The 23,658-nt window shown below is 45.2% G+C and overlaps 1 protein-coding gene across 1 annotated transcript; it reads right to left on the reverse strand.

Moving 5' to 3' along the window:
• Positions 1 to 1,200: 1,200 nt before the first annotated feature.
• Positions 1,201 to 12,185, reverse strand: LOC136466919 (serine/threonine protein phosphatase 2A 55 kDa regulatory subunit B beta isoform-like). Its single transcript, XM_066465440.1, has 14 exons — positions 11,901 to 12,185; positions 8,608 to 8,711; positions 8,444 to 8,539; positions 7,131 to 7,250; positions 6,529 to 6,732; positions 6,256 to 6,347; positions 4,783 to 4,901; positions 3,886 to 4,009; positions 3,615 to 3,738; positions 3,036 to 3,104; positions 2,855 to 2,946; positions 2,673 to 2,750; positions 2,169 to 2,236; positions 1,201 to 2,043 (listed from the first exon to the last, which is right to left on the reverse strand). The coding sequence occupies exons 1-14, from the start codon at positions 12,040 to 12,042 to the stop codon at positions 1,907 to 1,909; spliced, it is 1,569 nt and encodes a 522-aa protein (XP_066321537.1). The 5' UTR covers positions 12,043 to 12,185; the 3' UTR covers positions 1,201 to 1,906.
• Positions 12,186 to 23,658: the final 11,473 nt, after the last annotated feature.

The raw sequence follows: 23,658 nt of genomic DNA on the forward strand, positions 1-23,658 counted from the left end.
TCCCTGTTGCCGTCGGGGCCGATGATCCAGGTCATGGATCCGACCGTGAAGATCTGGCCCGGCTCGAGGAGGGCCATGGAGCTCGGAAAGGTGACCATCTGGTTCGCTATGAATTCAGCACGTACACCCCCTACTTGGCACGCCACTGTCGACGAAATAAGGCTGGCAGTCTACCGAGGGGTATGCCCACGGTAGTAGATGAATCGGTGGAGGTGCGCATGAAGGAACCGGACGGACAGTGACACAGAACGTAAGAGACAACAATTAAGCAGGTTCGGGCCGCCGACTTGGCGTAATACCCTATGTCCTGTGTCTTTCGATGGGTTGTATTGTGTATGATCAGATGAAAAACGAGGAGGTCCCTACCCGTCTTATATAGCCGAGGTATGATTACAGATCGGTTGTTTCTATCCTGATCGATTTACAATATAGGAAGTTACAGATATTACGGGATCTAGCATATCCAAGCGGGTTTCCTAAATCACTGAGGATCTTCACGCAAGTCTTGCGAGGCCCGCCGTGCTTCACGCGGCGTCGTCTTGTAAGCTATGCCTCCACTAGTAGCATGACCCATACACAGCCTTGTGGGCTAGGCCTTTCCTGACGGCTGGAGGTTATACCCCCACACCGGTTCCGTCGACGAAGCGGGGTAGCTGAACTGAAAATAAGCGGATAAATGAGGAATTGGTCCCGGTACGTGAGACGGAGAGGCATGAGACCGGTAAGGGGGCTACTAAGCGTAAGTAATGGACATGGTGCAGACGAGACGTGCAGTCTTGTTGCCCAATACATACGCCTGTTACCTTCCTCAGATGAGAGCTTGCAGTCTCCTGGACTGGCCTGAACTGGACAGGACAATTTGAATAATTAACCTTGTTTCTGGAAAGCCCAGATGTTTAGAATTCAATCAACTCATGCGCACCTCGTCGTCCTCGTCAGTCACATGCCTTTGCTTCTTGTGGTCAGCTACACAAGTACATACACGGATCCCAGTTCATGCACGGCATTCAAGACCACAGGCCATATCTTGGTCAACTGCATGACGCGCCTCACAGCTAGACTACTAAGGGCAAAATTTTTGCGCACTACCCATCACATCGAATCTTGCGGCACTAATTACCAAATACAAACGAAAGTACTACAGTAGCGAAACAAAAAAAAATTTGCATCTAAACGCGCCCTAAGCACGCTGGGATACCAGCAAGCAGTCATCATCGCACCATCTGTGCACACAGAGTCAGGTTCAATTGAACGGTACAGAGAGCGGCGCTACATCAAGGCCACAGCGAATCACAACCAGTGCACTGGTATAGACTTATCCAAACAATCTAATCTAATGAATACAACAGCAGCTGCGTAGAAAAACTACAATAGCTATGACGAAAGGAAAAAAAAATATGTTCAATGGTCAGAGTTCATGACAGCTGATGATGGTTAGCCCTGACTAGGTTGCATTACATGTCGTAAAAGGGGAAAAAAAAGGAAACTCTTACAGCCTTTGTGATATGTGAGCAGATAAATTCCTGTGAACTTTGGTGAAATTAGCATCAGCTGCTGTCGTCTATCTTCTTCTTACTGCTTGCTTTATCCTTCGGCTTCGGCTGCCAATTTCGCTACAAGGCAGCTATAGTCTGACGTCATATCTTTGGGGCCAGAAGCTTCGGTATTATCAGAATCCATACTTCACATTTACTAAAGAATCCCGGGGAGAGGCAGTCCGCAGTCAAGTATGGCAGTAACTTACCAGGACTTAATCTTGTGGACCATCACCGACTGCCGCTTTTCCGCCCCAGCCATCGAATTGACAACGATTTCCTGCGCCTGAATCCTTGAACATGTGAAAGGCCAAGCCTTTCACTTCGAGCAAGCAAACAAAAAAACTACCAATTTTCTCTAGCACGTTCCCCTATGCATAATACATGTACAAACTATTTGCGGCAGCACACGCGATGGAGTTCTCAGTTGGGTGCCACGCAAGATGGAGCAGTTTTGTTGAGAGATCATAAGAATTTCCATTGGCGTCAATACTTGTATTTTCTCCACCTGCGCCATCAACTTAATTGATCAGAACCAAGGCAGTTGAATTTTTTACCAGGAGAGCATGGTCTGGTCCATGTACATACAGAAAAAATAAATTCAAAGGCTGGCAGCACAAGAGGGCCACTGACCTCTCCTCACAGCACGGGTCAAAGAAGTCAGAGTCCGTGCAGGCCTTGCTGGATTAACAACCTGTCGCCTGTATGGGTTTCCACAATTCCAATAATCAAATAATAGAAGTTTAGCTGGGCATGGAAAAATAATTTGCAAGTAGAGTGCATGCTGGATTGGTGTCAATATCATATTTTGTTACCTATACAACGACATGGTCATGGGTCACCTATATTGAATTGAATCTTGAATGTTTGGTGGCCCCACCAACTTTGACATAAGATGCTCATCATAAGTGACCGTGCTCTTTTTTTGGTACGTAACTCCGAAGTAGGAAAAAAACGTAAAAGGCTTTGTTGTTGTTGTTATTGCATTAAATATTGAGCTCACTTGGAGCGGCAAATTAGTTAATTGAGGAGCAAGGGCCTTATGAATTATATTGAAATAGTCTATATTCAGGTAGAGTATAACCTAAACCCACTTAACAACATACACATTAATGATAATCCCAGCGTTTGACAGACCTCATGGGATTTCTGCTGGCTTCCAAAGTTGATGCCTCCGTACTTTCAGGAGAACCACCAAAAACACGAAACAAATTACTGCAATTACGATGCCACAAGAAGAGTTAACATACAGAAGTGTTAAATAAACCAACAGCTAGCAATTCTTACAGCTTCATAATGCGAGGAGGATAAGGATATACCTATAAGAACCAGTTGCAACACGGAGTCCATCACCGCTGAGACAACATTCAAATTTGTCAAAAATTGAATCATTCTCGTATAAATCACAAAGCTGCGAAACATGATGTTAACCACAGTATCAGATTACAGCAGATATTGATATGGCTCTTTCATTCTCAATCAGATGATAAGAAACTTCACCTTAGGACGTAAGTATTCATGAACCTGAAAAGTTGCAACTGGGCCCGAATCCATGTTTAGATCCCACAACTGAAGAAACAAAAATAGGTTAAATAAAAATATTTCTAGCAGACAAACATCTTTATCACGAAAGGCAGGGCACAAAATGTTCCTTGATCCTCAAAGTCCAAGGTAAAAAATATTTAAATATCTGACGGATCAATAACATGGGAGGAGCGTCCGAATTTTAATGACTAGGGGTCTGAGTAAGATGTATATTCCTACTTTCTTAGCCAGTGAATTGGTCAACATTGAAAAAAAAACACAAAATGTCATTTGGACCAGTGGAGCAAAACTATATTGATATTAAGTGTGCTTCAAGAAAATTAGAACCACAACATGTCATTACAGAACTCAATGATGTCACACACAGCTTATTTATAACATTGAAAGATGAACTCAATGCCTCAGTACCTGGATAGAGAAAGATGAACATTTTGACATGTGTTTTTCGGGTAATAAAATTAGCCACCCGCGCATAAATCATACAGTAAAAAAAGTAGAAATTCAGCAAACGGGACAGATAGGTCTGTTGCAAACCTTGAGTGTCATATAATCACGACTAAGAATGTGCCTTCCGTCCCTTGCAAACTTTATATCTGAAACTGATGCTATTATCTCTGTAAAAAAGGATCTTGATCCAGGTGCTTCATGTTCCTCAAATCTGAACAAGATGCCCTAGTTAAATCAGATAATACCATGACCAATAGATAAACTTAAAATGTTTGTAGCCATTAGAAATGATAAAATCTAAGCATTGCCTTCTAATCAACAATAATGTTACTGAAGAAGTTCAAGGGGAATTACTAACAGTTTAGCATGGTTGTCACACAGTGCTGACTGCCGCAGATCAATAAGCCGGATAGTACCCTTTGAGCTACTATATGCTAGTGTATTACAGTGAGTTGGATGGAACTCCGCACAAGTAATCACCTCTGAAATTTCACAGAATTATAATGTGATAGGTGTTGCCACATAACAAGTATGGAACCAACAGGAATTGCATGAGAATAAATGAACACCTTCAAAAAGATCTATTAGCCAACAGCCAAAGGTGTCTCACAACCAGTCGACAAAAAAATTTTGCAGTCACATATGCAAATTGTATTAGTTTCGTTTTTGCACAGTAAAACCTGATGCAGGTTATCTTGTGTCATCTAATCTTGTTTTTTCCATAAAGCAACTACTATGTTTATGAATTTCTCACCTGTTGATAGCTACAAAACCTACACTTCTGAGAAGGAATTGTTAGGTAGCATACTAACATACAGCTGCAGAGAGGTAATTGACTGATAGGTACAAAGTTGGTAGGTTCAGAGAATAGGAACTGCGTTCCTGAAGCAACTCCATTCAACACTGTCCATCATTTGCTCCAGACCCAAATAGGAGTTAAAGTAGGTAGATGTGATGCAAGTTGCTATTCCAACCATATTGGAAGGCCGCAGGGATGAAAAATGAAGATGTTTTGCATGATCGGCGCCAGAACATGCATACCATGTAACATCTACACATGGCAGTTTGCAGGGTAAAAAGCACAAACCCTGCCTATATCTTGCAATGCATCCAACTCCACTATTCAAGAACTCCACAGCATCAAGCTACTGAACCGTGAATCTACCTAGTCTGATAACATTTGCATGTATAATGTTTACAAGAAACAGGAAGTTCACTGCACAACATAAGTAGTCATCAGACTGAAAAAGTTTACCAGTTAGATCCTCCATGTTTGCAGGTTTCACATCAACAATGTTAAAGCTCTGATTGCTAATTTCTAAATTCCAAAGGTTTATTCGCAGATCATCTGCTGATATGAATGTTTCTCCATCGCTGTAAACAAAACAAAGTGAGGACACGGTATCACCATAATAACAAACCCAAGCAGTAAAAATAGTTCCAAAAAAACTCAGCCACATTAACTCATTCAAACAAAAAGCGTATAGTAATTTGTGATACCCTTAAGAGCAACTTCTTATTTATAATGAAAAAAATAAGCATCTTTGGTTTGATCTAATTCAAAGCCTTTATGTTACATAAAGTCATAGACCACATTTCCTACTACAGAAGGTGAAAAACACTGTTGCCACCGTACAGGTTTTACACACTATCATGCTTTTTGAGTTGTCACCAAGGAGTTGAGGCATACCCCAGGTGCCACAGGACGCCACAAGGTTTTATTTATGCCATATCGCCTAACATCCAGGCGTACCCCCAGCGCCACTGGACACCACAATGCCTCAAAAACCATGCACACTGCACATGCAGGGTACCTCCTATGAAACCGGGATAAACCATGATATCTTTCGGGCAGTAAAAGAATATTTTGGGAAATACACAAAATATGAAATAAAAGGAGCTAAATCATGAAGTGGGGATGACTAGATGGAAAGAGATGAACCGTGAAGTGGATATGCAGCTCAAGCAACCGTTGTTACTATTTACATTGGAGTCTGCAGCAGACACTGGGAACACTAGATGAAAGGGGAAGATGTGAATCAGCTGCTACAGATTAGGGGCATGGGGATCTAAGGATTAGCTCTTCACTGAATCATTGTTTTGAAGCAGGTGGCCACCAGACAGTGCTGGACCCAAAAAGCTAGGAAACTCCACCTACGTTTGCTCTATACTTCGCTACTCCCTCCGTCCTAGTATATAAGGCGTAACCACCTCTGGTTCAAAGACCAAGGAACTTATTTAATTCTCTCTCAACACTAGTAGTCTAGTACTACTACATCGACGTACGCACATAGTCTAGAGAGAGCACACCTTGTATTATGGGACTTGAATAAAAAGTGGTTACGCCTTATATATTAGGACGGAGGGAAGTAGTATTTTTCCAAATCCTACAATCCACTAATTTCATGGGAAAAAAATTGCCTAACTGAGCCATCCAGGTTCAATTGTGTCAGGAGTCTTTTAAGCAAACCAACCTTCGGAGGTCACTGATTCCATTTTTCCCAGTTTAACACTGGTAAGATATTGTGTTTTAATTTGTATAAATATGTTCGAACTGAGAGGTCAAGGCAAATATGTCAAAAAAAGAGTATGCACTTAAAAACAGATTCAATAAGACAATATTGTAAGATAACATAAACGATACGAAGGAAGATGAGACAAGGAAACTGAACATTTGTTCCAGTACAACAAGAGCATATCTTTTTTCAGATTTGATTAGACAGCTAACCTATTATTTGAAATGGAATTAATATGGTAGTCATGAGCATGTGCATATACACGTCGGCATCTCACGACATGATTAAATTCTTGGCCCGTAACCTGCATAAATAGTAAAGGAAACTATTCAGAATTGTCACTGATATTATCTATAGTCTGTTAGAAGAATATCTACTTCTCTGTCATAGAGAAAAAAAAACTATTGTATTGTACATGCAAGCAATGCTAATTCATCATGTTGTACAACACTAGAGATGATGGAAGAAGTGTGTTTAAGTACTACCACCACAGGCAAACGCAGCGATGCACATCCTCCTGGAGGAAATGATATATTGTTGTTCGTACTGTACATCATTTCTGAACATCCACCATTTGGAAGAAGAGCTCTGCAACTACTGGTACCCGGACTTGAAGTTGAACCATTGTCTGAACTTTGGGAGGTATCCAAATTCATCACTGAAACCCGTTTCACTTTTTTCTCTTGAACCTATAGAACACGGAACACCAAAGCACCATGGACACCTATTACGTAATCATGCTCACTTGCAAATGATGAGAAAGTCTAAAAAGACAAGTAATACCATTGCACGAAGCTGTAAAGAAGATAAAGCATAATTTGATTGTGTTTGTAAAGATAAGGATACAAAACACTTGCTTCTTGATCAAAGCAGCAAGAATATATATCCCTTCTCAGGAGTAATAAGACTGGCAAAAATATGTAAACCCTAACCCACATTAAGGTGCTATGAATATGTTTTGGACTACATAATGGATACAACACCTGAACACCGAGGTATAACAGGTCTAGTCTAGATAAACAATAAATGATCTATGAAGTTGTAAACATATGAAAGTAAACCAATGAGCAACCTCTTTTATGCATACCTTCCAATACTTGATTGTTTTGTCATTTGTAGACAAGAGAAAGAGTGCGTTGTTGGCTGTTTGGCACCACTTGATCTTGTTAATCTTCTCTTCTATTTCCAAACTTTTTAGGTAGTCAAACTACATGAATTGCCCAGAAGTCAGAATAAAAGATTCACAATTTAACATATTCCAGTATATGATGACTATAGCTTCACTTGGAGTGTCATTTGGACTATGTATGGTTTTATATTGCCTTTTCTGGTAAGCTAATCTGCACTCTATTTTTCGGAGTTTGTACTCTCTCCCCCAAAGTGTCATTAAAAACCTTGGATACAAACTCCAAACTACCCCCTCCATTCCAAATTATAAGTCACTTTAGCTCTGTCATAAGTCAAACTTCTCTAACTTTGACCAAGTTTATTGAAAAATGCACCAAAACATACAAAATCAAATTAGTTTCATTAAATCCACCATGAAATATGTCTTGACTCTTGATAGTGCATTTATTTGGTATTGTAGATGTTAGTATATATTGTCAGAGTTAGAGAAGTTTGACTTAGGACAAAGCTAAGGTAACCTATAATTTGGAACGGAGGGAGTATAAGATTAATGATCTACAAAAGTGTTGTTACAGAGATTGTTGCCGTCTCTGTGTAATACACTAAACTGGTCATCGATGTCATGCTAATATGTAAAAGGAAAAATTGAAGATATTGCTTCTCGCACAAAAAAAAAGTATTACTTCCATTTACTAATCTTATGTGGCTGAACTATTACTGTGCAAATTAGTAGTCAAAAGTTAAATAGATTGATGCAAGCATTCTAAAAATGGCACTTATTCCTGGATAATGTATTGAAAAACTTGCATGGAAACCATGTTTTTCTAGACTACCATCTATATTTCATAATTAACAATGCAACTGTTTGCCTTTAAATGGCACAAGTGAACTAGAGTTTACCGCTAAGCAACAAATAGGTCATTTGATAAATAAGACTTGGCAATTAGAATGTAAAAACTGGAAAAGGAAAAGTTGCCATTTCTTAGTAGCAAGTAATCCATGGAAGAGAACATAGTGAATGGACATGAATTCATGATGCAATTTCCTCCAACTTTATTATGTATTCAAGTTCATCAATCCTTTTAAATTTGCACACATGACCAATGATTTTCAAATAAATTTGACACATAATAAAGCATGCAGAAATATTTGAAGTTTCTTTTCCATCACAACTCCTGCGAAAATAATCCAGGCTAGATATGGCTCAGACACAAGAAGTCAATTGACATTCATGAACAAATTGTTAATATCTCCACTTTAAGACCCACGTACCTCAGGTTCATGACTCTGAAATTCAGTCTTGTAACGGAACTCAGGATGCCTAGCAACCGGATATTCTTGCCTCTCAAGTTCTCTTCGACTAGCATTCTGCACATACATTAGCATGAAAGATTTAAGCAAGAAAAATTACAGAACTTACGTAGTGTAGAACTTACATCACTGATGTCTGTTCTTTCGAACAAAACCACACGTCCACCTCTATCTCCAGTGGCAAGATGATTGCCAGATTTGTCAAACTCAATTGCAGAGATTATGTCCACTGAAACAAGTAGCATATCTGATCAAGATACAAACTGATATGGCTGGCAAACAAATCAAGCCGTCACAACAAATATCAAGTGAAATGAACAAGACAATAAATAGAAGTGGGTTTATTAGCATAGAAAAAGACACTCCCTCAACTCTTGCCCATGACTAATTATCGTCATAAACCTCAATACTGTCTAATCTTGTCTGCCCAAATAGTCAACTTTGTGCTAATTTTATATGGAAAATGGTCGTGCTGGGACTATGTATCCAAACAATGGAATATGGGGGGTCCTAAGATCTAATCTCATTAACGTCAATTTATTTTGTGAATTGCCTGCAATAATTGATCAATTTTGGAAACACAGTAGGGGAAAGCATCTCGAAGAGGGTACTGCCTTTACATTGGTAGTCTTTGGAAACACATCGTAATGTGTAGCTAGACTAGTTGATGCAATCTAGCCCAGGCGAACCAAATCGGCTCACCCACACAGGCAAGCTTTCCAAACAACCTCTTTCTCCCATCCCTTGCTGATCTCCTCCCTGTGTCTTCATTAGACACCAAATCAAGCACCTTGGTGGCCAGATCAAAGACCAGCGCCAACAAAATCTAGTTCAGAGTTCAGACACAGCGAATTGGAGCCACAGGCCATCAAAATCGAGCTTGTCACTGAGTGGGAAGGAGGCAGAGAAGGGTGAGATAGTCCACCGGCCGCCGGTTGGTTCACACACAGCAAGGAGTACCCGTGGCCTTGTAGCTCCAGTGCGTGCTCAGGAGCAAGCAGCAAACTGGATTGGTAGGCATGGGATTGAGTCACTTGTTCTCTCTCTCTCTCTCTTTTTCCTTTGCTTTTCTTTCTTTGTTTCATGAATAGAGATTGGCTATGGCCTCAAGTCCACCTAATTGGTTGTTACTGATGTTTCTGTTTCCATTGCAAGCCTGTAACGCAGCACATCGATGAGTTGATCAGGATGGGAAAGAAAAGGAGGAAAGAAGAAGCAAGTTTAACATCAATGCCAGAAAGGGAAACCAAGCACCCCCACCCTTTCTTGCCCAGCTGGCTTAGCCTGGGAAACAACCAAGCGTGCCCTATGCTCCTGGTAGGAGGTTGCACATGGAAATAGCAGTTGAATTTTTGAAACAAGATCATGATGAAGCAATGTAAACAGAGAGCAAGACTGGAACAGAAATTATGTGACATGTATCTACCCTCAAACTAAATAAGCTTTATGTATGTAGGAAAGGGGATATCAAACACCTTGATCAACCTTTTCATAATCATAAAAATGTTTACGGGACAAAGTGCAAAGATCTAAGGGGCATATAAACAAATATACCTCACTATTCCGCAACAAGCACTAATCGAAGATCTAAGAGAATCACTATTCCTAAATGAGTACTAATCAAACAAATACCATTTCAACACAAAACCACATAGAAACTGAAAATCCACATGAAAAGCGATATATTGCACGATCCTACACACCTATATAGTAAATGACCTAGGGGAAGTCAGATAAACTGACAGATTGTTTGTGCACTTGGCACACTTCTGAACCCTACCAGATATGAAATGCTCAGAATGTTATGGTACAGCTTAATCTTGAAAGGAAACTACAGAAGGCATACAGCTCAGAAGTAATGACAGCCCAAGAGTTTTCAAAAGATTGAACTACTGTAGACAGAAGCCAGGAGGTCATAAATTATCTTCCAGGATATGCCCAGGAGCTAACGAAAATCTCGAGGAAACAAAAATCAACAACCCCAAGTCCTCAACAAATTATGAAAAAAGGTTTAAGTTTCGGACCCTCCAAGGCATACAGCATAGAAGCAATGACAGCCCCCAGCTAAAAACAAGAGTTTTCAAAAGATTGAACTACTGTAGACAGATGCCAGAAGCTCATAAATTATCTGCCAGAAAATCCCAAGAGCTAAGGAAAATCTCGAGGAAATGAAAATCCACTACCCCAAGTCCTCAACAAATTATGAAAAAAGATTTAACTTTCGGACCCTCCACTGGCATACATATATAACACCGGGAATATTTTCAACAAATCCATTCTGCATTCTAGCTTCAATGCAACTCCCAACGCATATAGACATTTGCCAAATACAAACCACAACTACCAAAGTGCCAATCTGTTGGAGCTAAATTACACGACAAAGACCACCACACGAAGTAGTTACTCGAACCAGATAAAGTTTGCCCCGGTAGAGAAACCTGCCACGTCAAAGTGTAGGCAGTAAACAGTCCTAAATCGCAGTTAAGACACTGCGCATAGCACTTCCTCCAACTCGAACAAGCCAAACGCTTCAACACCCAAGCCACCGTAAAAGCCTGCCACGACCCATTGGCTCGCCGCCGCCCTGCCCAGCCCATGGAACCCCGGCGATCCCCAGGACACCCGTGGCGACGAAACGCATGGCGCCGCTAAACCTCTCGGGAACCCACCGGACATGGGCGGCGCCAGGGGTATGCACCTGTATGCCATGGAATACCCATGTTTTGGGAACAAAAACAAATACATATACAAATGTATAATGGTATAGCATGTTGGTATACTGGATGTTGCAAATATGGCCCACAAGCCCAATAGAACAACTAGCAGTAGCAGCCCACAAAGTCATAGACTCCAGAAAAAACCCATTGACATCTCCCGACGCTCTGTGCTCCCGTCGCTCGCATCGAGCCATCGACCGGAAGCAGCCGGCGGCACAAACTGGCGGCACGGCAGCACCTCTCTGGCTCTCTCCCTCAGCCCCCCTCGCCTCTCCTAGCTCTGCTCAACTGCGCCTATCCGGCCCCAGCGGACGGTGTCGAAGCCCGCCGGGAAAGGAGCCTGCGGCGGCCTGCAGCAGAGGAGCATCTCCCCTTCGGGCTCCGACTGATCAGCCCTCCCCTCTGTCCCCATCCCAGCTTCGGCTCGAAGAATCGTGAATAAAGATTTTGTTTTCTTTTTTTTTTGCATTGTATTTGTAATTAGATGAAGAAGAAGGGTGCCAGCATATTTGCACTTTGCTTATTACTATTGCATATTGTACTTTGCTTATTACTCATATTTGCATTGGAATTTTTTTTAACACGGAATACCCTGATGTGAAATCCTGGCTCCGCCACTGCCACCGGACGGACCAGATCTCGCGAGGGTGCGACGGAACTGGGCCAAGCCGCAGAGGCTCTCGGCGGGTTGTATTTATTACCTTCCTGCACATCCTCTCCCGCGGCGCGCTCGCCGAAGACCTGCGCGAACCGCCACTCCAGCGGCTGCGGCTGCTGCTGCGCCGCCGCCGCAGCCGCAGACGACTCGGGGCGGTCGTCGGGGGACATGGGCTCCCGCTCCATGGCGCCACCTCCGCCGCCGTCACGACACCATGGCGGCGCGGGATCTCGGAGGGGAGGGATCTCGGGCTGGGAGAGAAGGCTCCCGAGAGCTGGGGAGGTTCTGGAAGAATGGCGGGGAAAGGCGGGCGGCGGCGATCGATGGGGTGGGGGGCTCGGGCGTGCCGGCGTGGGGAGCGGAGCGCGTGCCTGCTGCGGCCTGCGGGCGGGGATGATGTGGGGAGTGAGCGAGCGTGCGAGCGGGGGCGTCAGAGGGGAGGGGAGGGGAGGGGAGGGGAGTCGACGATCCCGTTCGTGCCGGTCGACCCGGCGTTTTTGCGCCCCCCGTGTGCTGTTTTGTTTGCGCCCTTTTTTTCCTCTTCCGTTCCTGTCCGAGAGATGGGGACATTTTCCATGCTGGACCCTCAAGAAATGTATGAATTTGTTTTCGCAGTAATACGTATTTTGCAAATAAGAGCCCAAGATTATGGAAGTGTTCAACGTGGCTTGGGGCCTGTTTGGCAGGGCTTTGGCTCCTCTGAAAATGGCTCCGGCTCTGGCTCCTCTAAAGGAGCAGCTCCTCTGGAGGAGCTGAAGCCGTTTTGGAAAACGTTTGGCAAAACGGCTCCTTCGCATTAGACGACGTGAACCCACAGCAAGGAGCCGCGCGAAGCTCGTTTTTGAGGCTTCTCCTGTGCAGGCAAAAAATGGCTCCAGCTCTTGACCGGCTCCCCATACAAAATCCTTTCCAAAACAGACGTTTGGCACAGCTCCTGTAGAAGTCCTGCCAAATAGGCTCTTAGGTGGTAAATAGCATAGAGTTTACGGAGCAAACAAGCCCTTAGACAAGTGTTGCTGTAAAAAGATAGCCCAGAGTTTGTTAAAATTCTTCTTAAAATTACTTTTTCTCAATTAGTTAAATCAAATAGCCAAAGTGTACATAGAAATAGATTTTGATATAAAGCAAACAAAAATCACTTCTCCATTTATACAAGGAGCTAGGTGCCAAAAAAGCATGCTCCTCAATGCTCCATATTCAATTCCCAATAGAACCACTCCACAATCAATTCTCACCTCCTCCTAAGCCCAGAGTCAGAGAATAGCTCTACCAAATAAGTCCTTACATAAATGTTGCTGTAAAAAATATGGTTCATAAATAACATCATAAATATGATAAATTTTGACAAGAGAAAATTAGCATATGATGCGTGGAACAGACGGCTAAGAAAGTTTGTTAAGCCACAATTGTGACGTTAGGCTTAGCCGCTTAGGAATATATGGTGCGTCTAAGTTATGGCTAAAAACCAAACATGACCTTGAACTAAAAATCAAGCAAACTCCAATTTATCACAAATTTAGTATGTCATGTCGGTACTAGAAGGAAAATAGGATGTCTTGTCTATGGCCCATATGTAACTATTCATGGTGTCATCGATAAAAACAAGAGAATGGAAAGCGCTTGTAGGCTCTAGGAGCATTGAACGTTTCCCATGAATGACTAAAGAATGTGTTCAGTAAATGTATGAAGAGATAAATATCACATCAAAAAGTCAAAGGTTATATAAACATTGACAAACATCAAAAGTGATAGTTCCGATATGATAAACAATTAAGAAAATGGTGTGTGTTCGATAAATTTATAAAGAGATTATTATATCTTGTAAAGGTGAAAGGTTGTCTGATCAAAGTGTTAGTATTTCTGGGAAACTAGTAGACTTTGTTTTCGCTTCAAGTGTAGCAATGTTAAGAATTGAATATCTATCTCGATGCTCAAAAAAATCCATTTAGCTAAATTCACAAGGCACAAAGCGTATCACGAATATTGGGAACTCAAAGTTAACTTGTTAAACTTCAATGGCATCAGTAAATTTGACCGCTGGAGCACATACACTTGCACATCATATGACCTCAGTGTTGGCATTCCATATGGTCTATAAGATATTCTGCAAGGATCACATAAGATATCTATGTAGCACTTCACTTGGGAGTATATCGAGGTTGTATTTATATTTTATTGTTGGAAAAACGTATGGTTAAGATGACTGATAAATGGGATTTATTATGATTAAATTCTCAAGCAATCGCACGACTCTAGACACGAGTAAACAACAAAGGCACACGTTGCTTTAAGGTAAAGAATAAGCGATAAGGTAGCTAGGTAACAGGTAAAAGTCGTGGCTAGTGGGAGAGCATTGAGTGAGTAAAAGAGTCATAAGTTACTTCTACTACTAAGAACAACATATCCGTAACTGTAGCAACTTAGTTAAACTAAGAAATAGAGGGAATCAATAGCACTTTTGTGCGCAGCCGCAATACCAACTGAGATTGATGCCACGGTTATGTGACGAGCCATGCGCATTAAAAAACTAAACTTATCATGGTGGAATACAAAAAATGGACAGGGTTGTCACCACCAGTCATCTATCAGAACTGTCTGGAGGCCTAGCCGTAAACATGGGCAAGCTATAGCGTACGCATTGTGCTTAATCTATGAACATACTGTAGGGTCGAGATGGCGGACTAGAAGGGGGTAAATAGTCCTTTCTAAAATTAATTGCGCCAACTAACCGAAACAAATATGGATTTAAAACTATCAGTCTAGCTAAGACTACATTCCTCTATCTAAGTTATCAAGCACCTTACAAAGATTCTAATTAGACAACAAAGGTGTCGACATAGCTAGAGCTCAACTAACTAAATCTAGGAGCAAGATCACACAAACATATGCTGCTAGTACTTCAAGCAACGGGGGAGCTCTTACACATGCTAGTAAGCAAAAGCACAAAGCCGCCTAAGCTCACTAGCAATACTCAATAACAAGGCTACACAAAGTCAAGTTATATAGCTCAAATTACTTAGCTACATAAACTAAGCAATGTGACTAATAAAGTTACTCAAACTAAATTAGTCTTGCAAAGGGAGCTACTTTTATGCTACACAAGCAAAAAAGTAACTAGCAAGCTACACAAGCTAACTAATTACAAGAGCAACTATACAAGCGCAATATATGAAATATAAATACAAGCTTGTGTAACGGGAAATGCAAACCAACGGGGAGACAAGGATGACACGATGATTTTTCTCCTGAGGTTCATGTGTTTACCAACACGCTAGTTCCCATTGTGTCGACTGCTCACTTGGTGGTTCGGCAGCTAATTGGCATCACCCGCCAAGCCCACATATTAGGCACCGCAAGAGCCTACCCACAAGTAAGGGTAGCTCAATGACATGCTCTACTAGTGTTGCTCTTCGCGGCTCTCGCGGGATGAGCACGGTATCCCTCACAATAACTTCTTCGGAGCACCGTACAAGCTTCTTGCGTGCTTCACTAAAAGGATTAAGATGCCCAAGAGGGGGGGTGAATTGGGCTAATTCTAAATTTTTTTGCAATAATCAAATCCTACGGATAGCCCAATTAACTCCTTGTGCCTAGAAAAGTGTTTCTATCAAATTAACGCACAAAATACTTGCAATCTATGTTCCAAACTTACTCTAGCATGGTAATTCTATGAATGTAAAGACAAGTATTAAATTGCTCAAAGTAAATAGAGAGAGGAACACGGTGATGTTTTGCCGAGGTATTGGAGAGTCGCCACTCCCCACTAGTCCTCGTTGGAGCACCCGCGCAAGGGTGTAGCTCCCCCTTGATCCGTGCAAGGATCAAGTGCTCTCTACGGGTTGATTCTTCGACACTCCATCGCGGCGAATCACCCAAAGCCGCTCACAACTTGAGTTGGGTCACCCACAAGCTCCGCCGGGTGAACACTAAGCTCCGAATCACCACCAAGCCGTCTAGGTGATGGCGATCACCAAAAGTAACAAGCACAAACTCTCACTTGACCACGCGAAGTCTAATAAGAAGATGGATGCACACTTGTCTACTCTTGATTCACTAATAAGGTTTCACTCTTAGATTCTCAAATCACAAACACCTCACTAGGACCTTGCTCTTCTTGACACTCACAAACTTGTTTCTCAGCTGTTGGAATGAGCAAAAGTCACTCCAACACACGAGTGGAGCTTCTATTTATAAGGCAGCCTGAAAAACGAACCGTTATGAGCTTCGCGGGGTGGGACCAGAACGCTCGATCATGTTGACCGGACCGTCCGATCAGTTCAACCCGAACCAGTAGGTAATGAGTTGACCGGATGCTGGCAGGGTTCCGGTCAGCACTGACCGGACGTGGTCCCGGCCCATATAAAACCCTTACTTGAAACCGTACAGGACTCGACCGGACGCTGGATACTCAGGGTTGTCCGGTCAGTATTGACCGGACGTGTCCGGTCACACTTTTCTCCAGTCTGGGACCTTAATGGAGTCGAATCAGCTGCTGGCCCTCAGCGTCCGGTCACATTGACCTTCCAGCGGTCCCAGTCACACCATGAACTTGTTTCTCCTACGGTCAATGACTGACTGGCCCTGTGGCCAGCGTCCGGTAGCACCGGAGCCGCGTCCGGTCAGTATTTGACCCTCTATTCACTTCCAACTCTCGATCATTTGTGAATGAAGTTTGCTCGTTTAGCGAAAAACTGGCAGTTCTTACATCGGTGAACGAGTGCTTCAGCATTAGCTATGGCTGAGAGCCAATAGAAACTAGCTTGGAAAGCCTTTTTGACCACCGCATGGTTGCCGCAGGTGCCAGCATGGATCTCCATGAGTATCTTCTCGCCTTCTTCCATGGAGATGCACTTCTAGAGTAGCTCCCCTTTGGCGTTTTTACGGTACAACTTCCCTTCAACTAGGATTTAATGCTTACTATGGCGGGTAAGGCGTTCTCTCTCTGTGTTGTTAGCCGAGACGTCTGCAGTGGTGAGGTATTTGATGAAAGGTTCCCTCCAATCACTGCTCGGCCCAGGGACCGCTGCGACTATCTGCTCGGCAGGTGGTTTTTCTTCAACGCAATCTTGTCCCTACTTTATGGACGGGGCCACAAGGTCCTAGACGAACACCCTAGCTAGAACTTTAGCCCGGGCTGATCCTATCTTTGATAGCTCATCAGCTGCTTGATTATTGGCCCGGACCACGTGGTGGTATTCGATGCCATAGAATTTGTCTTCTAACTTTCTTATCACAGCGTAGTAAGCATCTTCTTGTTGGTGCAATTCCAATCCTTGTTGAGCTGATTGATCATGAGTGCGGAGTCACCATACACCTGGAGGCATTTAACGTCGAGCTCGATAGCTATATGGAGACCATGAAGTGCCGCCTGGTATTCAGCTGTATTATTAGATGCTCGGAAGTTTAAGCGGAGGACATAGCGAAGCTTATCCCCCAATGGCGAGATGAAATATACGCCTGCCCCAGCACCGTTGAGGTTGAGAGACCCATCGAAGTACATGGTCCAGTGCTTAGGGTGGTTGACAGGGACAGGAGTCTGCATATCCGTCCACTCGGTGATGAAATCGGTGAGCGCCTGTGACTTGATCATGTGGCGAGGCCTGAAGTCAATGGTATAGGTGCCGAGCTTGACCGCCCATTTAATGATATGGCCACTGGCTTCCTTGTTGCGGAGGATGTCGCGAGCGGGTACTCAACGACTACTGCTATGTGGTAGGCATCAAAGTAGTGGCGGAGCTTCCGGGATATGATCAAGATGGCGTACAACAGCTTTTGGACTTGTGGGTAGCGAGTCTTAGACTCATTTAGGACCTCGCTGATGAAGTAGACTGAGCGTTGTACTTTGTATGCATGTCCGGCCTCTTCTCGTTCAACAACGATGGTGGTGCTAACTACCTAGTTGGTCATTGCGATGAGATTAGCAGGGTTTCATCCTTTTGGGGGCGGTCATGATCAGAGATGTGGTGAGGAACCGCTTGAGCTCGGTGAATGCCTTATTAGCATCCTCCGACCAAATAAATTTCTCTTGAGCCTTGAGTAGCTTGAAGAAGGGGAGTCCCTTTTCGCCCAGACGAGATATGAAATGACTTTAAGCCGCCATGCACCCCGTTAGCTTCTGGATGTCCTTGACTTAGGTCGGTGGCTTCATGTTGGTCACCACCGCTATTTTCTCTAGGTTGGCTTCGATGCCACGACAACTGACGATGTTGCCTAGCAGGGTACCGGATGGAATGCATAAAATGCACTTAGTGGGATTCAGCTTCCATCGGTATACTTTTTGGGCTTTGAAAACTTCGGTGAGATCGGCGATGAGGGTGTCAGCAATCCTAGACTTGACCACCATGTCATAGACATAAGCCTTGATGTTCTTCCCGATCTGGTCCTTGAGGCAGCACTGGATGGCTCTTTGATAGGTCGCACCCATGTTCTTGAGCTCAAAGGACATCGTTGTGTAGCAATAGGCACCGAAGGGTGTGATAAACGATGTCTTGATCTGGTCTTCTTCCTTTAACGTGATATGGTGATAACCAGAGTAGCAATCTAAAAAGCACAGGAGCTCACAACCGGCCGTGGAGTCTATGACCTCGTCAATGCGAGGTAGGCCGAAGGGGTCTTTAGGGCAGTGTTTGTTGAGATCGGTGCAATCAACGCACATTCTCCATTTTTTTTTTTTCTTACAAGAATTGGGTTGTCTAACCACTCGGATGATACACCTCTTTAATAAAACCAGCAACTAAGAGCCAGGTTATCTCTACCCTAATGGCCTCCTTTTTGTCCTGCGTGAATCGTTGAAGCTTCTGCTTGATCGGCTTGGCGGTCACCGAGACATTTAAGGAGTGCTCGATCCACTCCCAAGGCACGTCGAGCATGTCCGCAAGTTTCCACGTGAACACGTCAACATGCTCCCTTAGGAAGCTAACGAGCATGTCTTCCTATTTAGGTTCAAGGCTGGCCCTGTTCCAAGTAGTCTTAGACTGGTCGCTGGGATGAGGGCCACTTCCTTCACCTCTTTGGACTTGGTTGATGCTCGGGCGGCCTCCATGATTGGGATCTCTAGGTCCTCCAAAGAGATCAGCTACGAAGTCACGATGTAGTCCTATATGTGGATGGAGATGTCAGTTGCCTTGATGAGCGTGAAGCTTTTCTTCTCACAGTTGTAGGCGATGTCGTGGTTGGCGCGTAGGGGAGGACCCCTGCTCCATTGGCATCTTCAACACACCAGGTATGTATAGTGTGGCACGGCCATGAACTTAGCAAGAGCTAGTCGGCCAAGGATGGCATGGTACACCGTGTTGAAATCGGCGATGAGGAAGTTGACGTAATCGGCGCAAAAATGCTTGGCGGTGCCGAACTGAACCGGCAGTGTAATCTATCCCAAGGGTAGGGATGCCTTCTCGAGAACGATTTCCCAAAACAAAGAGTACATGGGGGTGAGGTCTTCCTTCTTGAGCCCTAGCTCCTCTAGAGATCCGGCGAAGAGGATGTTGAGGGCGCTCCCTCTGTCGATGAGGACCTTCTGGAAGCGCACGTCCTTGATTATGGGATCTAGGATGAATGGGAAATGCCCTGGGCATGGGATGTTCGACCACTGATCGAACCTAGAGAAGGTGATCGGGTGCTCTGACTAGTCGAGGTACTTGGGATCAACGACGAGGACGTCATATGTAGTGACCAACACGACACGTTGGGCTACAAGCTTCTGCTCCTGCTTGTCTTCGGAGATAGTTGTCCCACCAAAGATGGTGGCGATGGTCTTGGTGGTGTCCTGGAAGGTGGGGCCCTTGTTCTTTCCTCGTTCTCCGCCCGCCCTGACCGTCCTCGGTCTCATTGTCGTCATGCCGTGGCTTCTTCGATGATTCACCACTGAGCGCTGTCTTTAGGCCTCTACACTCTCGCATGGTGTGCTTGGCATCCTTGTGGATAGGGCATGGGTCATCCAGCAACTTGCCCAAGTAAGCGTCGTAGGTGCGCTTGGCACGGGTATTGATGGTGTTGATCGAGTTATTAGGCCGACGACGGTGGCCTTGTCTACCTCTCGAGCTCTCCGGGCGGTCGTCACACTAGGGCTCACGGTCATCTTGGCGGCGGTCACGCGGCGGTCTTGATCGTCATGATGGCGATCGAGGGTCATCATAGCGTCTGTCTTCACGACGGTCATCGTCACGGCGCTGGTAGTGAGCGGAGCGGGCGGCCCGTTCGGCTTCTTCAGTGTCGGCATATCCGTTTGCTATTTGTATCAGTTCACCGATGGTTGTGGGCCTCTTGTGGTACAGCTTTCCACGGAACTGCTCATGCTGGAGCCCTTTGGTGAAAGCGGTGATGGCCTCGGCGTCAGTGATGTTGGGAACGAAGTTTCTTGTCTCCGAGAAGAGCCTGATGAAGTCACGCAGGGACTCCTTGGGAGGACTGATAAAGCTTCTCTAGGTCATACTTGGTGCTAGGATGCTCGCACGTAGCCATGTAATTGTCGGTGAAGACTTTCTTGAGGTCGTCCCAAGATCAGATGGAGTTCTACCACAGGCTAAGGAGCCAGTTATTTGCAGACTAGTTAAGCATGATAGGAAGATAGTTCGCCATGACGTCTTCGTCTCCGCCCACGGCTTTCACGGTGATCTCATATAGAGTTAGTCACTAAGCGGGGTTGGCCTTTCTATCATAGGTGTTAACACCAATGACCTTGAAACCCACAGGCCACCGGACGGCTCAGAGCCTTTCCGTGAAGGGGCGAAATCCTAATGCGTCGGCAGGGAGTGGTACTTGATGGGCAGCAAATCCCTCATGTTAGACGTCGAATTGCCGGCGACGTTCCATCTCTGCTTCGTAGCGTGCGGACCTGCTATTTTCGATGTGAACACGGACATCTGTGCCGGCGTTGATGTGGTCACGAAGGTCGCGGGGGGGGGGTTGATTGACCTCTTGGTTGCGGTTGCCACCCCAACCTCCCTGGGGACATGGAGGGCGGGTGTCGTGACGTGAATGAGCTTCATAGTTGCCTCTGGATCCTCTATAGAGGTAGGGACCTCCAGCCTGAGGTTGGGGGCCCTCAGCATCGTGATGCTGGCCTCCTTCATCACGGTGAGAGCGGCGGCTACGAGCTGACGCGGTGGAATAAGATGGGGTGTCATTTCGGAACTCGTTGACTTGGACTTGCGCGGCTATGATGTGCTCGGACCTTCTCGACCTCTAGAGTGTGAGGGAGTTTGTCAAGCTCATTGAAAGCGATGGCTAGATTGGCACTTGGAGTCTGGTAGACTGGCTGGTCGCCCACCATGTCAAATGCCTCTTCCAGATTACATTGATGGTGGGGCGGGCCGCGACCATCCTTGTCGACCACTTGGGCTACTTCTGCATCTTGACGACGTTGGCGATCGACGTTTTTAGCAAGACGAGCTTCGCGCTCTTCAGCGGTTTCGCCGTCCTTGGTGACGTTGTCATGGCTGACGTGGAAAATCATGCCCCCCGAACCCCGGAGGGAAAGTAGGGTAGCTTGGCACGGTCTTGGTTGAGCCCTCGGAATAATCGTCGAGGCTCTCGTTCAGAATGTTGTGGAGAGATTCGGTCGAAAGAGGGGAATCATCCGAAAGCTGGCGAATAGCCACCATGTTGACCACGGGCGCAGGCTGACCAGAGTCCAGTCGGGTCGATCATGTAGAGATCGATGGCGTGATCGCGCTCGACGTGGTTGACGAGAGGTGGTGGACGGTGTTCTGGTACGCAGATCTCGCACCCTCCAGCCCAAAAGGATAGGGGCCTTCGGCGGTTTCTCCATCAGGGCCTCGTAGTCAGACCAAGCACAGGCCGGTAGCGAGAAGTGGTCGGCGTCGCGCCGTGCGCCCGTCTGGAGCAGTCGTGATCACCAGATCAGAATTGTGGTCGCCTCAAACGTGTGGCCGAGCATGTCGCTCGGTCGCAGCGGCTTGGTGGAACGTGGAGCGTAGAAAAATCAGCACTCGCTAGATTGATTAGGACCGAATCCACGGGGAGCTGGCATTTCGTTAAGCGGTCTCTTGACCCGATCGATGGATGCGATCAGATCATCATTGCTGATAGATCTTCTAACCCAGTGGCGGGGGGCCGGGATCGGAGATGTCGTTGCAGCCGTTGGCGCGGTCGGCGCAGGGTGATCCTGCATCGCCTCCACGATCTCCCTGTTGCCGTCGGGGCCGATGATCCAGGTCATGGATCCGACCGTGAAGATCTGGCCCGGCTCGAGGAGGGCCATGGAGCTCGGAAAGGTGACCATCTGGTTCGCTATGAATTCAGCACGTACACCCCCTACTTGGCACGCCACTGTCGACGAAATAAGGCTGGCAGTCTACCGAGGGGTATGCCCACGGTAGTAGATGAATCGGTGGAGGTGCGCATGAAGGAACCGGACGGACAGTGACACAGAACGTAAGAGACAACAATTAAGCAGGTTCGGGCCGCCGACTTGGCGTAATACCCTATGTCCTGTGTCTTTCGATGGGTTGTATTGTGTATGATCAGATGAAAAACGAGGAGGTCCCTACCCGTCTTATATAGCCGAGGTATGATTACAGATCGGTTGTTTCTATCCTGATCGATTTACAATATAGGAAGTTACAGATATTACGGGATCTAGCATATCCAAGCGGGTTTCCTAAATCACTGAGGGATCTTCACGCAATCTTGCGAGGCCCGCCGTGCTTCACGCGGCGTCGTCTTGTAAGCTATGCCTCCACTAGTAGCTGACCCATACCAGCCTTGTGGGCTAGGCCTTTCCTGACGGCTGGAGGTTATACCCCCACGACCGGTTCCGTCGACGAAGCGGGGTAGCTGAACTGAAAATAAGCGGATAAATGAGGAATTGGTCCCGGTACGTGAGACGGAGAGGCATGAGACCGGTAAGGGGGGCTACTAAGCGTAAGTAATGGACATGGTGCAGACGAGACGTGCAGTCTTGTGCCCAATACTACGCCTGTTACCTTCCTCAGATGAGAGCTTGCAGTCTCCTGGACTGGCCTGAACTGGACAGGACATTTGAATAATTAACCTTGTTTCTGGAAAGCCCAGATGTTTAGAATTCAATCAACTCATGCGCACCTCGTCGTCCTCGTCAGTCCACATTCCTTTGCTTCTTGTGGTCAGCTACACAAGTACATACAACGGACCCATTTCATGCCACGGCATTCAAGACCACAGGCCATATCTTGGTCAACTGCATGACGCGCCTCACACCTAGACTACTAGGGCAAATTTTGCGCACTACCCATCACATCGAAGTCTTACGGCACATACATGAAATACTAAATATAGACGAAAAAATAACTAATTGCACAGTTGGATAAAAAATCACGAGACGAAACTTTCGAACCTAATTAGTCTATAATTAGACCTAATTACCAATACAAACGAAGTACTACAGTAGCGAAACAAAAAAATTTGCATCTAAACGCGCCTAAGCACGCTGGGATACCAGCAAGCAGTCAATCATCGCACCATCTGTGCACACAGAGTCAGGTTCAATTGAACGGTAACGAGAGCGGCGCTACATCAAGGCCACAGCGAATCACAACCAGTGCACTGGTATAAGACTTATCCAAAACATCTAATCTAATGATACAACAGCAGCTGCGTAGAAAAACTACAATAGCTATGACAAAAAGGAAAAAAAATATGTTCAATTGGTCAGAGTTGATGACAACTGATGGTTAGCCCCGACTAGGGTTGCATTACAGTCGTAAAAGAAAAAAAAAAAAGGAAAAACTTAACAAGCTTTTTTGTGATATGTGAGCAGATAAATTCCTGTGAACTTGGTGAAATAGCATCAGCCTTGCTGT

Source organism: Miscanthus floridulus, chromosome 7, assembly GCF_019320115.1.
Source record: "Miscanthus floridulus cultivar M001 chromosome 7, ASM1932011v1, whole genome shotgun sequence".
Classification (NCBI taxonomy): domain Eukaryota; kingdom Viridiplantae; phylum Streptophyta; class Magnoliopsida; order Poales; family Poaceae; genus Miscanthus; species Miscanthus floridulus.